Below are 21,312 nucleotides of genomic sequence, written 5' to 3'. Positions count from 1 at the left end.
CTTAAATACTAGAAATTTCAGTAATCTTCTTCATATCTAGGCCTGATTTAATAGCATCTGTGTAAATGCTGCTGCATAAATCAGTATTTGCCTCTAATTCTGAAGGGTAATAAAGGGTCCAGGTCTTAATATATTGCTGAAAGGACCCATCTTTTCTGTCCTCCCATTGATAACATCCTGCTGCCTCCCTTATGTTTGCACAAGCACTTTATGGTGAGCTTACCATGTTCTACCTTACTAAATTATTCTTGCTGATGGATATAACTAACAGGAGTGGTGTGTATTTAAACAGACATAGAAATTATTTTAAATAAGACTGCTAAGTCGGTTTGGGAGTTAGAATGTTACAACTGTGGATAGTCACAGCTAAAAGTGGTTGTTCATGATCATGCACTCAGATTAACCCAACAGGTTCTTTTTGAGCTATTTGCAGGAAGAGAACATCTGGTTTTTCTTCCCTCTTAGGGTGCTTCTTAAGATGGTGTCTTTCCTAAGCTAACAGTTCTTTCACCTCTGCAGATAAGTAATATTTGTTGTCTCTTACAGACTGAAAGTTGAAGCACTGAGGTTAAAGTATACGCATCCATTTACCTTGAATGCACATTTTAAATTACATGGGGTCTTACCAGTTAATACAAGAGAGAAGTTAAAGAACAGTAAAAATTCTGAGGTGTGTGCTGTGTTGTGAGCCACATTTTCAGGTACATCACTGGTCAGCAGAGTTCACAAACACGAACTGTGCCTGGTGTCCCTGTGCAATACAAGAGCCCATGTCCCAGACTTGCAATCCAGAAGAGAGACTGCTTCAAATCACCTTTGCAGTTACTTCTTCGCAGTGTTTTTAATCTTACATTGAAATACAATTCACTTTCGTATGGATGGTAGATTAAAAAGAAAAGTTTGCTTCTGGTGCTCACAACCTGATGAAAATTTAGACACATTTAAATACTGCTGATGGAGACCCTAAGACTAAAGCTGGCTTTCTGTTGGTTTTCTTAATCTCTTAATTGTGTCCAGATGAAAGGTGACTGTTTTTAACTCAAAATAACATGAAGTCGTTAAACCAGTAATGCAAAATCATATAACACCTATGTGGCAGACAGGCACTGCTTCTCCCAGTGCCAGGCATACAGTTCCTAACTAAATTAGTTCTATCAGTATTATCAGCATAATTCACTCCTCCCTCTGACAAAAAACACTTGCACAGGATTAGCTGTTTCACATCACTTCAGAAACCATGGAAAACTGATTCAGGCAGTCATTTTGCATGTAATGTAATGTGGATTATAAAGTAGTGATGGCTTTGTTGTTGTTTCCTGTCATTAGGGCTTCATTACATGTTTCTAAGTGACTCAAGGAATGCCAAATTCTACTTAACCAAATGACCAGAAAAGCATCTGGCGAAACAAAAGGGAAAAATAAATCATCTGTTTTTTTCTTCATGTGTATAAACATCTCACGTACTTGAAAAAGGGCAGAATGCCATCACTCTAAGGTTCAGAATAAATATTCCTTCTTTCATTAAGTTTTCAGAGAGCACTTTCAGTCACAACTGTTAGTTTGCTTTGTTAAACTTGGCACTTCAGAGCTGAGTTGTTTCTAAAGAAAGCTCTGCTGCAAGACACAGAAAATAGTCAAGGGTCATAGCACTGCTGAAGTGCAAAACAAGGCTCTTTGTCTCCCACACCAGAGTTTACACTGAGCAATACTAAGCCTGGGTATCAGATAAATCTATTGCATACTTTACATGCTGTCTGCATAGCCCTTCTTTCTGATTCCCCATCATGAGAAATGCATTGATTTTGTGTGACTGAAGTTTTAAGCGATTTCTGCAGTGCTTGACAGCTGAAATATGAATGTTTTCACAGCAAAAATTGTCCATAACTATGATCTGTGTTATTATTGCAAGCAATAGCTTCTGAGCTTTTTTGTATGAACACAGCATTGCATGTGGAGTTGCATGTTTTTACATGGTTGACCAGTTCTTTTAATGTTTTCAATCTGCTGTTAAAAATGTTGACTAGGAACAGATCTGGATCTGAACAATTGGAAAGGAAGTAATCCACACTTGTTTCTCTTGGGAATCGCCACTTAAAAGAGATCATTACTCTCAGGAATTACCACACAGAGAGCTCAGAATCTATCCCCACTCCTAGAGCCTGACCCAAAGGAAAACAAGAAATCTTAACATACAAGTGTACCACAAACTTAGATAACTGTCAGAACAGATCTAATATTTCATCTCTCCTTCTAGAGCACTGGCATCTTTGGTTATTGAGTGACGGTAACAAAGAATCTCTTGTAAAAGTTACTGTCTCAGAATATCTGTCTTCAACACCTGTGTTGTCTGCATGGAGACATCTAAGTCTCTGGCTTGAAAAGATACATTTTGATCAGAGGAAAAAAGAATCATGAACCAGGACAACTTTGGCTGAGGCCTCCCTGCCCATAACAGGGGGTTGGAACTAGATGATCTTAAGGTCCTTTCCAACCCAAACCATTCTGTGATTCTATTATTCTCACAAGCTGAGACATAAGCGGATTGCTCATACACTCACTGCTGCGCCATCAACTTTCCTTATTCGTACATGAATGTTGAGGGGTGCTGAGAACACCAAGCTAAGACCTCTGTTTTGGGAATGGAGCATTAAGAAATGGCAGAATGAGGGATCAGTACAGTACTTCCCTGTACCAGCATATTGAGAAACTGCCGGTGGTTAAGAGTTTAAAGGGATAGCTATTCAGGCACAGTGCTGGAACACAGCTTTGTCTAGCCCTGGAGGCTCTCTGAGTCTCTCCATTCAGTCCTAACACACAAACAATATGCTCTGTACACCTCTGCAATTTAGATGGGGCCTTCGATATTACCAGTACAACAAAGCCAAGAGGCTTCCCCAGCCTAACAGTTTGTGTCTCAGCAGTATGCACAAACAGTCCTTGTTTGGTTTAGAACAAAAATTTTGGGAGACCTATTTGTGATCCCAAAATTAAATTCTGCCCTCAGAACATACAATGATGCCCATCTGAATCGCTTGGCTGGTTCCATTCAAGCCTATTCAGTAAGATGGCCGGGTGCCCATTCACATGGTAGCAGACTATTTTCACTGTGTTGAACTGCCAAGAAGAACAGGTTTAGAAGAATAATCTGCACAGTGTTGCAGTCTCCAGCTCTCCTGCAGAAAGATATTTTCCCCATCACTTTATTAACATACTGATTTAGTCTAAGAGCTTCTGACAAGTTACAGTTCTCAAAAAACACTGCTAGAAATAACCGACTGACCTAAGTCAGATAACTGCTGCATGCCCCAAACAGCACAAGTAACGTCAGAGCAATTTCAAAGGGACAATGACTATCTTTTCTGTGATATGCCCATCTTTATTTCATACGGCTTTCGTAAGCACCACAATCTGCTGAAAAGTAACCATCTACAACGCCTGTACAAAAGGCCCCATCCCAAAAGGTGTGATGCAACCCCCTTTCATATGATAACAGAATGCATCTCAAATACTGCCCCAAGAGATTCTACATCTACTCCATAACTAAGAACTTAATTTCATATTTTAGCACTGTAGCTGTATGGATTTGTGGGCACATAAGATCAGTGTTTCACAGCTGCAGAAACAGCAATGCCTCCCGACTGCAATGAAACAGTGACAGACAAGGTTTCCTGCATAATACGTTATTCAGCTAGGAAAGGAGTAAATCATTTTACCTTGAGGTCAAGCTGCTGCACAATTCCAAGCTTAGCCTTGCATGACTCGCTTTTGCTTTTTTCCCCATGACCACTCAGTTTCACCACAAGGGGGAGCAGAAACTCCCTGTTCGTACCAGGTTATTACTCAAAGAAACCATGACTTCAACCACCACCAATTGGCTTTCTCAGACCTCCTCAGAAACCACTTTGGCTTTCCTGAACTGTAGTAAACGAGACAGCATTCAGGAAGACGTGCAGTTACTTCTAAGCATACATGCTGTCTGCCCAACCCAGATACCAAAACTGTCGTTAAGAAAAACGGAAGTCGAACACTCCATAAAAGTAGAGTTGTACGTTCAGGCACTGAAATACATGCCTCCTTGTAGAAGACAGACCAGCTCCAGACCAAGCAGACTGTGCACGCACTGCACATGAGGCAAAATGAATTAAAAAGTCTACCAGATAAACTTTGTTATAGATGAATGTTTATCAATACAGTTTTTATTGGTCTTGCAGAAAGCTTATATATGTACATATGGACAGTTTCCATACTAACATACAATTTTTTGCTTTCACAGGAGCTTGCTGAATTAAAATGTGTTTTATCCATAATCATTCCTGTAGGCTTTTTCTTGGATGCGTAACACCATTCTCCGAGCATAAAAATCCCTATATTCCTCAGGTAGTTCTTCAAGTGTTTTCAAGGCCCTGTCCAAGATCTGTATAGCTCTAGAGGCTGCAGTGGGATCTTTATTCCCGTAAGTGTCATTCTTATCATAGCAATCAGCAGGAAGGTGCTTCCAAAAGACATTCAGGGCCACTCCAAATTCCTCAGAAATTACATTGTGGAACCACAAAGCTGTAGGAAGAAGAATGTCTAAAGTTAAAATGACTATCTGAAACCCAAGTGACTTGTAACAAGTGTCAGAATGACCTAAACTAGATCTTGCTGAAGAAAGCCTCAAATGCTGTATTTCTGGTTTATTTGTAAATAGTCATCCCTGAGTATATTGCATTGTACCAAATTTAAGTTCTTCAAGATATCCATAACTTCACACAATAGTAACAAGTGCCGAAGTATAAAGAAATACTCAAATATAAGCAAACCATAAGCACGTGTAGGATGAAAATAAGACATTTTCCCTGTTTACCCATCTCTACTTTAAACGCAGATATCTTTTCATAGATTTAGTCCTTAACTTTGCACAGATTGTCCAAGCAGTAACGCAAACCACAAGTGTCAGCCACATCACCCTATGAAATTATTTTTACTATGAGAAGATTAGCAACTTTCTACTATGAAAAGATTGGCAATTTGCATTCTGCTAATCTTTTCATAGTAAAGTCATGAGGCTTTTCAATTGAATCATCATGGCTGTGGTAAGCAAGCAAAGACATTTTTGCCTCATCAAGTACATTTTAAAAAGAAATATAATACAGTATATTTACCCTATTTCAATTTTAAGCTACGAGACTGAATGCCGTGCTTATTGCAGTTTAGTTGCTTGCAGTGTGCTGAAGGCACAGAAAAGCTTATTCTGAGAAATGAACACGAAGCATCTTTCAGGTTCAGAAGAAGGGCTGCTTCTACCTTCTCCATAATAATCACATACATTTCTCAAAAAGCATCTTTTTCCAGTGATATACATTCCAGAATGCTGACAAAGCAAGCACCGTTTTCTGGACTCAAAAATCCCTATTCTCTCCAGCCATTCTTAAGAGTGCTGAATGTGTTTTAAGTTTGAACCAGCACATTTACTAGCAAAACCAAACTCGTATCTGCATTGCATAAAACAGCAGAACTGATGTACGCTGACATTAGCAACACTGACATGCCTTTTGCTAACTGTAATCAAAAGTTTCTTTAGAAAGAATCATAAATGGAAAGTTCAAAATTAAGTAACAAGTCTAAGACGAAGAGTATACCTTAAAACTTCCAAAAAATCTGCTGCATTCTTGTTTATCGTCCTGTTTATGTTGCCCAGATAACATGAAAAGCAACAGAGTAAGTATCTGCCACAATCTCATGAGTCTAAATAAAAAATTAACAACAAGTAGGTGTAGTTCAATAAGAGTAATTCAGCTGCCTCTTCCTGATCACCAGAATTTCGTCATCTTAGCCCAGGAAGCAGCTTTGCATTTTCTGCTTGTGCAGAAAAATGATTAGGACTTGTCTTTCCATCCACCAAAGGTGATTATAAATTCCTAGAAGGTCCAATAACTCTACCATCCATAATCCTCATCAAATCATATGCCTCACAGTTCTTAAGTGCTAGAGCTTTAGAAGAACAGAAACGGTACTTCACTCATTCTGCCATTAGAAAACTCAGGTCACTGAAATAATTTCAGACTTCACAACTTGAGTTTATAGTGCTAATCTATTAAGACAAATTCAGAAGCATATGGTGTAATCTTGAAGGAAGGTAAGCTTGTAGGTAGATAAAATAATACCTTTTATTAGGCTAATTAGTACAGTTAGAAGAAGTAGACAAGTTTTGCCAATGTCTTTAGATGCCCCTACTTATAACACAGGCATGCTTTAGTAATGTCATACCATCCCTTAAAATGTGAAACTGCAAACAAAACTGTTTCAAAAAACACACTGTGGTCAGGATCTCTTTGTCACTTACCTGGAATAAATAACACATCTCCTGCTTCCAGAAAACATTGATAGCGCTTGGCTTTCACAAAAAGGGGATATTTCTCTAAGTCTGGGTTATCCACGTCTAGCACCTCCGACTTAGTGCCTAGGAAAGTTTTTACAAGCAATGAATAAACATTCCTACTCTTCCAACAGCAACAAAGCATTATCACATTGTTGGAAATGGCAGTTCTTGAATCAAATTTAGTATTGGTTTATTTTTCTAACTCTTCTAAAAACCAGGGAAACCTGATGGCATTCCTCATTTACTGAAGAGACATGTTCTCCTGTTGTCCATATTTCTCCTGTAACACTAGAAGACACTTTCTCTGACATTTAAAATACCATTTTGAATCCAGACAGAACACTGTACTCCTCCACAGTTAGGTGCTGAAAGCAGAACCAGGCAAAGGTGCTGTGCTCCTTTACAGTTTTTCTAACCACTATAATGGTTAGCTTTGACTAATGCAAACAGGATCGGAGTTAGGGGACCCAATAAATTCTTTTACATCAAGATGTCTGTTAGTGACTTCTGTTTTCTACAGTGCAACGCCTGTGACCTGGAAAGGCAACTCTGATCACCAGAATCTGAACTACATAGATATGACACGCATACCTGATAAATATAAATACGGTGCATCTCGAGGGCTATACAAAACAACTCGTTTTTTCCCTGTTACTTGGATTAAGAAGTTATCCATGACCTGGAATAAGCATAGTAAGAGAGAAGTCAGCCAGGAGTTAAGAATGAATACTTAGGCTGCCACTAATCTAAAATATCAGCTTAGAAGACGGAATTATAAAAACTTTCACATGTTAGGAATTAGCTAAAAGAGCTTCCACACATAGTTAATCTAAAAACCTCAAGAATGTAGATTACTTTATCCCTCAGCTGCACATTCTTGACAATTAGTACATCTGGAAACACAATACTGCTTTCCAACAACTTTGGGTTTTCCCTTAATTAGGAATTGAGATCTTTCATCTTACAACACAAAGACATACCATACTTTAGACATATAAACCAGCAATATATCATAAAAGTATATTTGAGATTCCTTTCCTTTTCCAGTATTACCCCTTATCTCATTTTGCTGACGTTCTATTGATAAAGGATTCTTTCTCATGATTATTTCAGATTTTTAACTGACTCAAAACAGCAAAAAAAAAAAAAGGGGGGGGAGAGGAACAAAATCAAACATAATTTGCAAGTATGGAATTAGACAAAAACCAGTAAGATATTATGCCCACACAATACCTCTATTTAAATTCACTGTACCACTGCATGATTCATTTCTCTATTTAAAAATACGTGAAGTCTGTCATTAACTGAATTTGTCAGAGATTTGCATTTTGCTATCTCAATCCATAATGCCATCTGTAACATTTAATGTTAAGCACATACATTACCTACATCATAATGTGTCCACAACTGCAATCCAGCTGAGCTGATGCGGAAGACACTAGAGAAAAACTGTTCCTTCTCAAAATACTCTGGAATCTGAACATCTTCTGCCAAAGTAGGAAACTGCTTTCTGATATCTGCAATATCCTGAAACAAAAAGAATACAACTCTTACAGAACCATATATGCACACTAAAATAAGGGAGCACTTCACTATCATTTTCCATCATATGAAACACGGGGCTACATCTTCAGCATTGGTGAATAGCTAAAAAGAGCAATGCTTTTTGGTGGTCACCCTTCCAGCCTTGACTTGGTCAACAATATTAGTAAGAATAGTCAGAGAGCTGCTTTGAACCACGGCCGCTAGAAGTCACACTGAAGAAGAAACAGATCATCATAAATCCTTTTATATTAGTTTACAAGAAAAGCTAAAGAATGGGAGGTGAAGAATGTACCCTTCAGTGATCAGCTAAGCTCTTGTATAACAGCAACTACTTTAGACACTTAGGTTTAAATATTCTGACCTAAATCCAGTCAGAATCACAGGCCAAGTGACCATGACCAAGTTGTATTTCTATACTGCACAGCCAGAGGGTGACAGCAGGATTTTAAAAATACTCAAACTGTGACTTTACAGTACTAGAACTTTAATTTCAAATAACTCACCTTCCTAACATCTTCACCCACTGATCGCAAATAGTACTTTTCATCCTGAGGAGAACACAAAAAGAAAATTGGTTTGGTTTTAGAATAAGAATTAAAAACACATTAGAAAACTCTGTATTTTCTCATTAATCTAATGCATGGCTTCATTAAAAAATTAGATAAATAAATGGCATTTATAAATTCAGCTGCTTTGTTGTACTGCCTTTACTCTACTGATCCCTGATGTTCCTCTTGAAAAATGGGAAAAATATGTTAACTGAGAGTAGAAGAGTAAAGTCAACTGCTTCAGCATTGCTGTTACTGAACAGACTCAAAGCAAGTGAAGATTGTAATTTAAGTTCTTCACAATACTGATGCAGGAAGCTATTTCAATTGGTTTCAAAACTTACAGCATACTACCTACCATAAAAGGTAAAAAGCATATCTGCATTCAAAACTGTTTGCTTCCTAATCACAGTTCTCTGAAAATCCCTCTATCCCTCTGATACATGAAGATAATCACAAAACCACTACTCACAAATTACACTACAATTAATCAGTATTTGTATTTTGATACCAAATGTAATCACATGCTAAAATATCTTCACGACATTTTCTTGCAAATGATACCGTTCTTATTCTAAAGCAAGGTTTGATTTCTAATTTTTAGGCTGGAATGTTTGCTCATGCAAGCAGTTTTGTTAAAAGAAACAGGATGTCTGAAGTTAACCATACTGTACACATACAAAACAACTTCTGAGAAAAATACTTTTCCCCACACTTCTTCTCTTGGCTCCAAGCCGCACAAAACACTTCAATCTAAGATCAAGTGCTTTACTGGAGTAAGACTTTAATTTACAATTCATCATTTTCTCTTCCATATACTGGCAAAATAACCAACAGAAGAAACTGTGACACTAAGGAAATTACCTCAGAAAGAAAGTACTCCTTGTGGTTGGCTTCAGCTGCTCTTCGTACAAATACATCAAAAGGCAAAGTTCTGAAATACAAATATTTACATTTATACAATGAGTCAATGAAACAACACATGGCCTATAAATGTCAGGTTTAAAATCATAAGCTGAAGATTTAATATGCTGCTTTTTTTTTTCCCAATTTATTTAACATGGTGACCATGGCAGGGGGGTTGGAACTAAATGATCTTAAGGTCCTTTCCAACCTTAACCATTCTATGATTCTATGACTAATCAGTGTTTGCAGTGGGTGTTCAAAGAGTTCTACTGAGACAGAAATCCTACATTTACAAACCACTGCTTTAGTAAACTGTTCACAGAATCACAGAATCCCAAGGGTTGGAAGGGACCTCAAAAGATCACCTAGTCCAACCCCCCTGCAAGAGCAGGGTAACCTAGAGTACATCACACAGGAACTTGTCCAGGCGGGCCTTGAATATCTCCAACGTGTTCCCATCTATCTCAACAGAATCACCAATTTGCTGAGGCTGAAAGGCACCTCTGGAGACCCTCCAGGACAACTCCATGAATTTATTAAACATAACTTCAGAAGATTCAAAAAGAAGCACTGGGCATTACAGCCTGTCCCTCTGAAATCAATAGAAACATTACATATTTATTTAAATAATGGGAGCTTTCCAAATGATTACAGATTTTGGCATCAGTTGATAGCTGAATGGCAAACCAACCACAAGTAGTAATAGGACATGTATTCATTGTTATGAATTCAATGTTAGGTTCATTTAACTCACCATCTCACATTGTCACTGGATAATGAATAGACTGCATGTAACCATCACATTTCAAGCAATCACCAAGCGCCCAGGATTAAGAAGAAACTATCCTTAAGCAAAATCTTTTGTGATCCTTTTATCCCTCTACCAGAATGTGACCTGCAACTGACAGTATTTAGAACACTTCTTTAAACATTTTACACTTGTCTATACAGGTCAAATACAACAACCAAAGTTAGTGGAAAGACAGGCAGAACCCAACCTCTGACTTCAGCTGAACTGTTACATCATGCCATTTACACTTGCTACTGAAGAAAGTGAGAACACAGCTCTACAACAGCTTAAACTGATGCATGCTCGTGCTGCCAGAGCTCTGACCTTGCTGTTTACCCTAATCATCCAATCTTCTCCCTTATGCTAGTACTGGCATTCATCTGATCTGATGGTGAACCTGCTTGCAAAGCTAAACCAGCAGAAAACCATTCAGATTTCTGCAGCACATCACAACCTGACTGAATGAGCTCCAGAACCAACACAAAGACAGGGATAGAAGCATACAACTTGCTGCAGTACTACTCATGTGCATCAGTTTAAACTCATGGAACTACATGTTAAGTCTTCTGTTTCTACTCTTTTATTTCTACTTATTCTCCCTTCATATTAGAATGAGGGCCTTGCTGTGGAAAGGGTCAAAGCTTCCTGAATTTCAAGTGAAGTAGCTAAAACTTGCTATAACAAAGTACCATCACAGCACCTCTATACAACTGTCTACAAACCTGCTAAAATTAGTATGCCAGAACAAGTGTATGTGAATTCACAGTAAGAGGTACTATGAAAAGAAACAAAATAGAGCAGGGAAATAAAGATATGGTGATAAGGCAAAATCATCCAAGTATGAGCTAATCTAAAAGATTCAAAACTTCTTTATGCAGTGAGCAGAATATAACATGAGTATAAGGTGTTTTTTTTTCCTCTGAATAACAGGCCCCACTCATAGAGACTTGTATCTTGTTTACACTTACAGCACATGCTTCTGCCTGCTTAATAGCACATCTTGCTCCCACTTAAGGAAAACAAATGAGAAGCAAAATAAAGGCATTTTCCCTTGAAGAACAACACAGTGACTGAGATTAGATGAACACTGAAAAAAATGTTTTGGCAGCTACATGAGAGGAACTTCAGAGGAAATCAAGAGTTTATGTGACCCACATCAAGATTAAAGAGCTGGTGAAACATGTAGCATCCAGTAGCTCGAACACTCTGAGAACCGCACATGCTAACTTTGAAAGGAGCTTTGTTTTAATCAGTAACATCCCTCCTAGAGTGGAATAGCAAGCCTGCCACATGCCAGCATTCAAAGAGGTTCAGACACATGATGAGTCAGAAACTAGCACAGTAACACTGAAAACACACCATAAAACCAGAACAAAATAGCAGATCAGGGTATTCATAGACCCAATAGTAGCAAGGGGGTGGGTTTGCTTTTCTTACCAACGCCAGATTATGCCAGGCTCAAATTTCCTACCAGAGTGCTCTGTCAAAATATCTTTATAACACTTCTTTGTGCCATTACTTTTAAGGCCCTGTTTGGCCCCTTCTTTCACCATTGTAGTATTTATTCAGGGCATTGAGATGTTTGTGAAATGAAGAGGGGGAAGTCAAGGACAGCACTTTAATACATAATTTAAAGTTTTCACGAAGTATCTTCATGCTCTCACCCTCAGCTTCAAACAGATGCACTGCATGTCTGAAAGTTACAAGAATGTGACTTTAAAATACAAGAGGCCTTGGAACAAAGTACCTATACACAAAGTTCTTACTGAGGAAATCCATCTGTGGCACTGCAGAAACATGAATCTTCACTTCTTTAGATCCTACGGCTTGGCTCAAGTAATCTACTGTCCATTTGGTTGTGCAAGCTCCCAGTTCCATCCCTTTCAGCACTACTGGCTTTCTCTAATAAACAAAAAACATAAGAAAAATCAATGGCAAAATAATTGCAGTGACCCAAAACCTCAAAAAAAACAGAATTAATTTTTCAAACTAAGTACACACAAATCATCCAGTTGAATACCAGGACCCATTACACAAAGTCGTAACTGATGAGTTCACACACAACCAATGTGAAACAGAATGCTGAATGTTGAAACAAAACACAGTAGATAGCGGAGTTCTTTCTCTATTTACTATATGCTCTTTCTTAGCAGGGTAAGGAAAGACGTGGAGGGGCAAAGACAATTTTAACACACACTTGTGCTGGGCCATTAAGGAATCTAGCTGGACTAAGAAATAGCTTTAGTCAGCCTAGCCCATTCTTAGCAGAAAATAAATAAAATAGACCATACAGTTAAGACCATAGAATAATAGAATCAAGTAGATTGGAAAAGACCTTTAAGATCATCAAGTCCAACCTTTACCCCAGGGCTGCCAAGACCACCACTAAACCATGTCACTGAGGTCCTCATCTACACAGTTTTTGAGCACTTCCAGGGACGGCGATTCCACCACTTCCCTGGGCAGCCTGTTCCAGTGCCTGACCACTCTCTCTGTGAAGAATTCTTTTTTAATATCCAACCTAAAGCTCCCCTGGCACAGCTTGAGGCTGTTACCTCTTGTCCTATCACTTGTTACTTGGGAGAGGAGACTGATCTCACTACAACCTCCTTTCTGGTAGTTGTAGAGAGCTATAAGGTCTCTCCTTGAGCCTTCGCTTCTCCAGACTAAACACTCCCAGTTCCTTCAGCCACTCCTCACAACGCTTGTGCTCTAAGGTGTACAGCGTGTGCTATGGTAGTGCTCTACGTTCTTGTGAAAGAAGTGCTTTCCACCAAGGTTCCCCGACACTGACAACCACACGAAGGTTTGATGCAGCGCACGCAATAAAAATCAGGAAGAGACACCTTTGCTTTGAATCGGGATTTTGGAGAATAAACAGGAAGCAGCGATAACAAAGCAACAAAACCAGCAATCACACCTTTTTTTAACTACTGCTAAAGGAAACGAGCTCAGGGAGATCAGTTGTAAGAGCTTATCAACAGTTTACCTGCTCGCTAAACTCCCATTCAACCTATTGGCTCCTCAGGAAAACACGTAAACCCGAAGCCTGCGGTTTGCAGGTACTAACTCTGTCAGGTGAAGGGTTGCCACAGGAAACGTCCCGTCTTTCCTCCCCTTCCCTCTCCGCACAGTCCCAGCCCGCTCCCGTGGGGCCACAACACCCAGGCTGCGCCCGCGGGCTCGGCTGGGCCCGCGGAGCGGCTCCGGGCCGTACCCGGGGGTAGATGTCGCTGAGGAACCGCTCCCGCGTGACGCCGCTCAGCCGCTCCACCGGCACCACCACCTGCCCCCGCCGCTCCATGGCTGCTCCCGCGCCACACATCCGCGTCCGCCTTCCGCCGCTCCCGCCCGGGAAGAAGAGCTCGCGCAGAAACGTTCCTAGTCTCCCTCCCCACACACTCCACTAGGCAAGGGCGGCAGAGCAGGCGGGTCCCACCGTGACTCCACGCTCCTCTAGGCCAGCACGCTCGAAACCGCCGATCACCCAGAACCGGCACCACCTCCCGAGAAAACCCCACTATGGGGGAACCGGTGGCTGCGGCTCCTGTTTCCCGCGGAGCGGGAATTCCGACCGGACGGGGCGGGGGGACGGCAGCGGCCATCATGGCGCTGCGCGCGGCTACGGGCCGCTGCCGCTGGCTCGCGCGGGCGCTCGTGGCGCCGGGTCTGGCCCGCGTCCCCCCGATGCCGCCACTATCACCCCCCGCCGCCGCTGCCGCTGCCGCCGCCGCTTCGGGCCTGCTCCGGGCCAGCGCCCGGTTCGCCAGCACCACCGGGCAGGGCCCGGAGGGCGAGGGTCCGCAGCGGCGAGTGGTGGTGGTGAGGATCACCAGCCCCTTCGCCTGGCTCCGCACCCGCTTCTATTACCTCCTCATCCGGCTCTACTTCGACCAGGAGTTCAGCATCGAGGAGTTTACGCGGGGGGCCAAGCAGGTGAGCGGCGGGCGGGCGGCGAGGCGCGGACACCGGTCCCGGCGCGGTGCTGTGGGGAAGGGGGTGTAGGAGGGCCTGCCTGCCTGAGGGGAAGAGTGCCCAATGGTCGTCGAAGGTGGTCGTTCTTCAGACTTTTCCTGTTTTCTTTCTGAAATTCTAGCATTGAAATGAGCTGATTGAGTCATTCCACAAAGTAATGTGAAGGAACGTGTTGCTCGGTGTTTCAGAGACTTTAAGGGGAAATGTGTCTCCTTTTAGCTGGTTTCCCAAAATGACAACGCTTAGGCAGGTGTAGAGTTGGTGCCACATGAGGAAAGGCTGAGAGAACTGGGTTTGTTCAGCCTTAAGAGAAGGGGGCTCCACAGAGAGCTTATCACCATGTTCTGGTGTTTAAAGGGTGGCTACAAAGATGGAGACTCCCTTTTTACAAGGAGTCACATGGAAAAGATGAAGGGTAATGGGCATAAGTTACTCCTGGGAAGATTCCAAGTGGACACATGAGGAAAATTTTTCACAGTGAAAACAATGAACCATTGGAATCTTCCTAGGGATGTGGTGGACTCCCTAGTGTGGGACATTTTTAAGATGCAGCTGCACAGAGGGTGCTGAAACATCTAGTCTAGGTCATGCTTTGCATAGAAGGGTTGGACCAGATGATCCTTGAGGTCCCTCGCAGCCTGGTACTCTATGAGTCTATGATAGATTTGTTTCTCAAAATTTATGAACTCAGTAAGCATTGTCAACAGCGTGTGTCAAAGCATAAGTAATTTCAAAGCTAATAAGGTAAAACATACAGTGTAACCTTTGTCAAGCTTCAGTTGTTGCATTTAATGTTAAAGAACAAACAGAAAATGTTAACTTGAAACAACACACCAGGTGGTAGGGCACAGAACATTAAAATGCTTGGGAACAATTCAAGAGAGACAAAAAAACCTACACCAAATTAGGTACTATGCATGCAGAATCACCTGGTTTATCTTTCCCTGGGTTTGTTTGTACTTGCTGCAGAGTCCTAAACGCTGTGTCTGCATTTCATATGTAGCCTTTTTTAGTATATGGAGGCATTATTGTGTGTAAATGCACGTGAAGTCAAGGAAGAAATGGGAATTTGGTTTTCTGAAGTTTAAAGACTAAACCAGGTTTATGAAGAAATTTTATAAAACTACAGCTTCTGTTTTGACTGAAACCAGGAGAAGGGCTGGGAAAAGGGGCAGCGGAACAAAATGGCTACAGGGAAAGGTATAGATTCTGAATTACCAAAAAGGATAAAACCAGCTTATATAGATTACTGTATGTAATGCTTTTTTTTTAAGTTACGCGTTCAAGTGCCTGTTAGTAAAAGTTTTAATGCTTTCAATGAGGGACTGAAAAGAAACCTCATGGGTTTTATCAGTTCAGGGCTTCCATTTCAGTGGTGATACACTCTGCAAACATTGAAATCTTAAATCTTGGAATATTTGGGTAGCTTGTCACATAGTGATGGATCTGCCTGAAAAATAAGCCAACTTAATGTTGTTTGTTCGTCTCATTTTCTCTCTTTCTTCCTTTTTTCTTTTTGGTAGGCCTTTTCTGTTGTCTCAAAGCTGCTGTCTCAGCGTAAACTTGAGCTGCTGGATGAACTTGTATCAGCAGAGGTAAATGCTTTCTATCTCTTACTGTAGCAATTGATTTTTCCATTATGAAGTAACATACATTTATCCTGTCATTATCTACAAATATTGCCAGTTTGGTTTGATTAGGGGAAAACTGCATAATGCTGAACTAAGCAACTGTTTGTCCTGTAGCTTTTTGAATGCTTAATTTCAAGGCATGAAACTTAAAGTTACTATATCAAAAAAATTAAAAATTCTTGCCATGGAGGATAAGCACCGATTGCCAAAAAGATTGCTGGTGTACCAGAAAGGGTTGTAAGGCAGTGGGTTCTGGATGGCGGATGGAATTACATACCTCTTGGTGTAGGCAGAGATCTGACACTTTGCTCATCCATGCTGCACTAATCCATTCCTACCCCCAGGCAGATCATACAGCCATTTACTGGTTTCAACTGGAAGGCATCTGTCTTGTGTCATGGTCTCAGAGGTGTGGCTGGCCTGGCTAGTTAGACATTGGTGTTCTTTGTTCTGTGTTTTCATGAGTTTTTAATGGCTGAAGTTGTCTGGGCCTTCCCAGGGGATGGAGGTAGCAGATGCATCATAGTTAAGTGGAGAAGATTCTTCAGGCCTATGTCTGCCTTATTGCTGGATGTCAGCTTGGCCTGCCCTATTGCCACCCATGCCTTTTCAGCAAAATAATTTGGTGCTGTTGTACTGCATCCCCACTGGACAGTCATACCTTTTCTCTCTGAGCAAATATAGTCATAAAATGTGACTTTGTTTATTACAGTTGGTTTGGAAAAGCATCTCCTCTTCCTCTGCTCATCCTAAATTCTTCCAGTGATCATGTTAACATCAATCCAGAGACCTCATGCAACCAGAGCATGTAATGGATGAGGCTGTGATACCACACTATGTCATTGCTTTGGCCAGTGAATTTTATACCTGCACAATGTACTAGAAATCAGTGTTTTCTAGTGAAGATTGCCTCTTGCTGCCGTGTGACCTCTGGAGTTGTTTGTTATTCAGAAATGGCAATTCTAGTTAGGCTAAAAACTGAATATGAGTTAGAAAAAAGTGCTGCGCAGCTTCATCCTTCCTTATCGCATGTCCTTTTTGTGGTGTTTGAAGTGATGCCTATGTTTAGTTTGTGCACCACAGTGTTTTTCTACTTAACACAGCCGTGTAGGTCTTAGGATGCCCACATACTATGCCTGGGAATGTGGTATGGAACTTAAATCCCAGAGCAATGATTTTTCAGTCTTTTCTGATTTGCAAACATCTAAAGTTTTTCTAATTGGAATGTGGATCACAAAATGGCAAAGATGACCTTAGTGGTAATTGATTTGTGAAAGGTAATTAGGAAATGAATTGAAAGCTAAAGAATAAACACGTAGTGAGAAATCAGGAGTGAGAAGGCAGAGTGTAAGCATGATTGTAGAACTGGTGTTTTCTGGGCTTACATGCCTTGCAACTTCCGTTCTGACAGTACCTTTTCTAGACATTTTTTAAAAATACTTAGTTTTCATTGGTGTGAGCAGTAAAAGGATCTTATTTAATATCACCAAATTAGGGTTTAGGAGTGCCCAAACTTCCCAGTGTTTTTACACTTTTGTTGTTGTATATGTTACATGATACAGCTCATTTTATTAACTGCAGTAGAAAGGATTGTTACTTCAATTTCCTAATGAAAAACTAAGTGACAGTTTTTCTGAATTTAGGTACTTCAGGTGCTGAAGGAAAAGATTTCTTTGCTCCCTGACAGCCACAGGGATGCTTTAGCAGCTGACATTGATTCAATCATGTACACAACAGAAGGAGATGTTCGCATTTACTATGATGATGATGGTATGTTTAGAATTCTAAACCATTTTAGCAATGGGCAGTCTTATTTCCTGATTTTGCTACTAAGCAGGTATTCTCGTTACAGATGTGGTTTTGAGTACTGTTTCTCGTTCCTTGTTTTTCTGTTTATAGTTCATCTATATGCCCCATCCCTGGCAGTGTTCAAGGACAGGCTGGATGGGGCTTTGAGCAATCTGGTCAGCTAGAAGGTGTCCTGTCTATGGCATGAGGGTTGGAACTAGGTGATCTTTAAGGTCCCTTTCAACCCAAACCATTCTATGCTTTTATATGCAATTCCTTGATTTCCTTGTAAATCAGAAACTGAGAGATTATTGCTAGTAAGTCATGGTACCATTTTGACTTCTGTTTAAGTTTTGCTTATTTCTCTTTTGTAAAGTAAGATTTTTCATATTATTAGTCTTTAGCAATCTCAAGCCACTTAAAACCAATTATTCTACTGTGTGCAGAAAGCTGTTTGCTTCAGCAGTGAAAATACATCTGCCAAGAAGAATAGTGAAGGCTGAATAATGAAATAAATTTTGCTGCCCTCACTTCTATTCTGTTTTCATGGAACAGACTTTATTCTAGGACTTTTGAAGCTAGTGATGAGCTCAAATAATTTTTTCTTTGGGTTGAACTCCAGCATTAAGAGCTCAGGTCACTATCAGACACAGTAGAGACAGTTTTAGTCTAACCATGGGTCTTCCAATGAGCATTTAAATTTGTTAGACCAGTAAAATTTTTTCCTATTTTGGGACATAGAGAATTTTATTTTTTTATTTCTCTTAGATTGCTCCTGAGTTTCAGCTACTCTCATACTTCCATAGTATCAGTAGTTGGCTTTGGACTTTGGTAACTAGCTTTTTTCACACGGTTTGATTACGTAGAGTATCACATGATACTCATGATAAAATACATACCTTTCTACAGAGTACATTTTTATTGTTGCTAAACAGCATGAGTATGGTTTTAATTAGCTTTATCATTTATTATTCTATCATGCATTCTTTATGGCTGAAGTCAGCTGCCCTTCCAGGGTCTCACTAGAATATATGCTAGGTAACAAATAGGAGTATTTGACCAATGAGAAACATCAGATCTTACCTTATGCTTTGATTTATTTCCAACAGGAAGAAAGTTTGTTAGCATCTTGATGTGTTTCTGGTATCTGAATGGTGCTAACCTACCTGACGAAGTACCAGGTGAAACCAAAGTTTTCCAGATTGTGTTTGGAGATGAAAGTTCAAAAGAGAAAAAACATCTTTTAACAGCAAACTATGAGTAAGTTTACTTGTCCCTTTTTTTCTTCATGTACATGGGCTAGCTGCACAGAAAGCAGTTAAGGAACTGAAAACATTCACACTGTGCCAGTGCAGAACTTGTTACATTTTAGTTTACCTTGATTCTAATCTAAGTTCTCATCCAGCTTTCTACTGCTCCAATTTTTTTAAGTACCGCTTAAAGTCATTATGTTATTACCTTGCTTCTGAGTTGACACTAGTGGGAACTCTATCAGGAAGAGCAGTAGCTGGAGCAGTGAATAAGGTTCCTAATCCTTTCTTATACCACTTCTACAGCTCTCAGGAAATAGGCCAATATCAGTCCTTGTTTTCCATTTCTTACAGCACAGCTAAGAGCAATGCAGTCAAGCCAAGCAGTTGGGTGTGGTGCTGTTGAGTTGTCACTTTCCGCACAAAAGTCAGAACTGCAGTTTGTTGAAAAAGTAGCTCATGAAGAGGAATTTATTTAGCTAAATGCTTTCTGCAGAAAGTTAGCACAAGGCAACATCACCTGGTGTTCAGAGAGTTCATACCGCTCTGATCCGACTACTCAAAGAACACATTATGTAGAGGAATTTTCATAGGACTGCTGGTAAATAATGTCTGTGTTAGTGTACTGATGTTGGAGCAGTGCAGAAATACCTGCACAGCTGGCAAAAGGTACTGAAAATAACATGATCAGAAGTTGGGAGAAGTGAGGATTTTTGTGTGAGAAATGCGATATAATCAATGACTTCTACACCCATGTTTGGAATGACTAGACTATGGGTCTAGTTGATGAGGAGCTCTGAAACAAAGGAACCATTCTGAGGACACCAGTGCTTTTTGCCCGGATGGATTTTTGTGGATCCATACCTTAGCTGAATTCAGAATCTTCCTTACATCTGGAGGCTTCTGAGGTTCCGTTAACTTCAAGTGCCTACATAAAGCCCTAAATATCTTCCTAATCCCTAGCAGAAATATCTTTGCAAGTATGTGTTCCTTCTGCTATTAACAGTGCCAACCTGAATTCAAATTAGCAAAGATCCTGCAGGCCTTGGAAGCCTACTGTTAAGTGTTTGGGTGTCTGGAGAAGACAGTTTCCAGTAGCAGATTTGCATGTAATTGCAAAGCACTGATGTTGTACTGCTTGTGTCGACAATGTGCAGGTTACTTGGAGCATGAATATTCAGCTTGAAGTTCAGACCTGTCTTTAGATGACCAGCAATCAAAACTGACATGCTCTGGGAGGGAGACATTATGACTACAAAAGAAAGAAGACTATATGAAAAGAGGGTTTCATTTTCCTAATAACAACTGTGAGATTCACTGCTACTGTTACCTTGATCTTCAGTGTATTTCTGAAGACAATTTCCTTTTAAAGCATGGTTCAGTAAAAATGAAAATTTTCAGGTAGAATGCATAGCATGTGATTTCCATTTACAATGTAGTTACCGTCCCATTAAATGAAAACTATTATTTAGAGATGAAGATCTGACACAAAGCCATATTCATAGTTACTGCTATGAAAACTGAGTGCTTGCTTGATATCAGGGTCTTTACTATTGCTGCTTGATGCTGTCTGTGGGATCTCAACCAAAATACTCGGAAGTCAGTGCACTCTGTTTCTTACTATAGAATTAGTTTTGGTACTCCATTTTGGGGCATAAGTGTCAGAGCCTAAGGAGCTCTTACAGGAATAACTTCGAAGTAAAGTATTTCTTCACAATTTCTAGTTGGTATTAGTAGCTCTTTAAGGATCAAGTACATTTTAACAACTCTTCATTTACTGTCTTTCCTTTTGCAGGTTCCAAAGGGAATTTACAGAAGGCGCAAAACCAGACTGGACAATTACACGGATTGAACATCCAAGGCTATTAGAATAAATGCCTTCTACAGTCTTTTTGTGTACCACTGTAGATGTTCCGTCTCTCTTCCCCCCACTCCTCTTCACCTCCAAAAGAGGGATGAATTTTGTATGTTTCATTTCCCAAAATTGTTCCTGAAACTTACTCTGTGCTGCGGCATTACAATAAAGCCTTTTCCCTGGAGCAGGCTAGTACAAGTTTGATTGGTACTGATGCTCATCCAAGGCATTTACACAGCACAGTTTCACACAGCCCTGTATTACGGGTATGTTGACTTCTTACGTTCTGAGAAGAAATGATTCTCCTTGAAGATAAACAACACTTTCCTGGCTGGTGGCCCCTTTGAGTTATTTTTCTGTTTCTTTTTCCCTAGGGACTGTACAATATGTAACTGAATAATATGCCAGATGAAATAAAGGTAGATGGACTTCTTAGATTGTCTAGCCTCAGCAGTTCATTTTGAGGTAATCTTGCTTTTGAATACATTTGAGATTAAAAAAGTTAGTGCCATTATCAGTATTTGGTATAGGAGTGGAGTGAGAAAAAACTTCCAGCATTTCACCGGGAAGATGAATCAATCTGATACATATATTTTGAAAAATAAAATCAACATTCCCTTCAATTCAATAACATACAGGCAAGCTTAGAGATTTCTGAAAGAA

General features: G+C 40.2%; 2 protein-coding genes across 3 annotated transcripts; one reads left to right on the top strand and one right to left on the bottom strand.

The window, feature by feature from the left end:
* Window positions 1-4,297: 4,297 nt before the first annotated feature.
* On the bottom strand, window positions 4,298-13,454 carry TYW5 (tRNA-yW synthesizing protein 5; the record flags this gene model as incomplete). 2 transcript variants are annotated; one of them, XM_080621604.1, is made up of 8 exons in its annotated part: window positions 4,298-4,554; window positions 6,326-6,442; window positions 6,953-7,040; window positions 7,751-7,888; window positions 8,410-8,454; window positions 9,319-9,388; window positions 11,898-12,052; window positions 13,368-13,454. In XM_080621604.1, the coding sequence occupies 8 exons, from the start codon at window positions 13,452-13,454 to the stop codon at window positions 4,298-4,300; spliced, it is 957 nt and encodes a 318-aa protein (XP_080477730.1). The 2 variants fall into 2 exon arrangements, with proteins under 2 accessions (XP_080477730.1, XP_080477731.1); XM_080621605.1 differs by having other exon boundaries at window positions 13,140-13,440.
* Window positions 13,455-13,663: 209 nt separating this feature from the next.
* On the top strand, window positions 13,664-21,084 carry MAIP1 (matrix AAA peptidase interacting protein 1). The gene is made up of 5 exons (XM_080621395.1): window positions 13,664-14,086; window positions 15,649-15,720; window positions 17,400-17,526; window positions 18,654-18,804; window positions 20,590-21,084. The coding sequence occupies exons 1-5, from the start codon at window positions 13,673-13,675 to the stop codon at window positions 20,666-20,668; spliced, it is 843 nt and encodes a 280-aa protein (XP_080477521.1). The 5' UTR covers window positions 13,664-13,672; the 3' UTR covers window positions 20,669-21,084.
* Window positions 21,085-21,312: the final 228 nt, after the last annotated feature.

This window comes from Psittacula echo (assembly GCF_963264785.1).
Source record: "Psittacula echo genome assembly, chromosome: 6".
Classification (NCBI taxonomy): domain Eukaryota; kingdom Metazoa; phylum Chordata; class Aves; order Psittaciformes; family Psittacidae; genus Psittacula; species Psittacula echo.
This window is presented reverse-complemented; position numbering and strand designations above follow the sequence as displayed.

What these genes read in the sequence shown, in the direction of transcription:
- MAIP1 (XM_080621395.1), top strand. Translation starts at nt 13,673, where the DNA reads ATGGGGGAACCGGTGGCTGCGGCTCCTGTTTCCCGCGGAGCGGGAATT. An exon ending in CATTTACTATGATGATGATG is followed by an intron (nt 17,527 to 18,653) that starts GTATGTTTAGAA and finishes TATTTCCAACAG; the next exon opens with GAAGAAAGTTTGTTAGCATC. An exon ending in CTTTTAACAGCAAACTATGA is followed by an intron (nt 18,805 to 20,589) that starts GTAAGTTTACTT and finishes TTCCTTTTGCAG; the next exon opens with GTTCCAAAGGGAATTTACAG.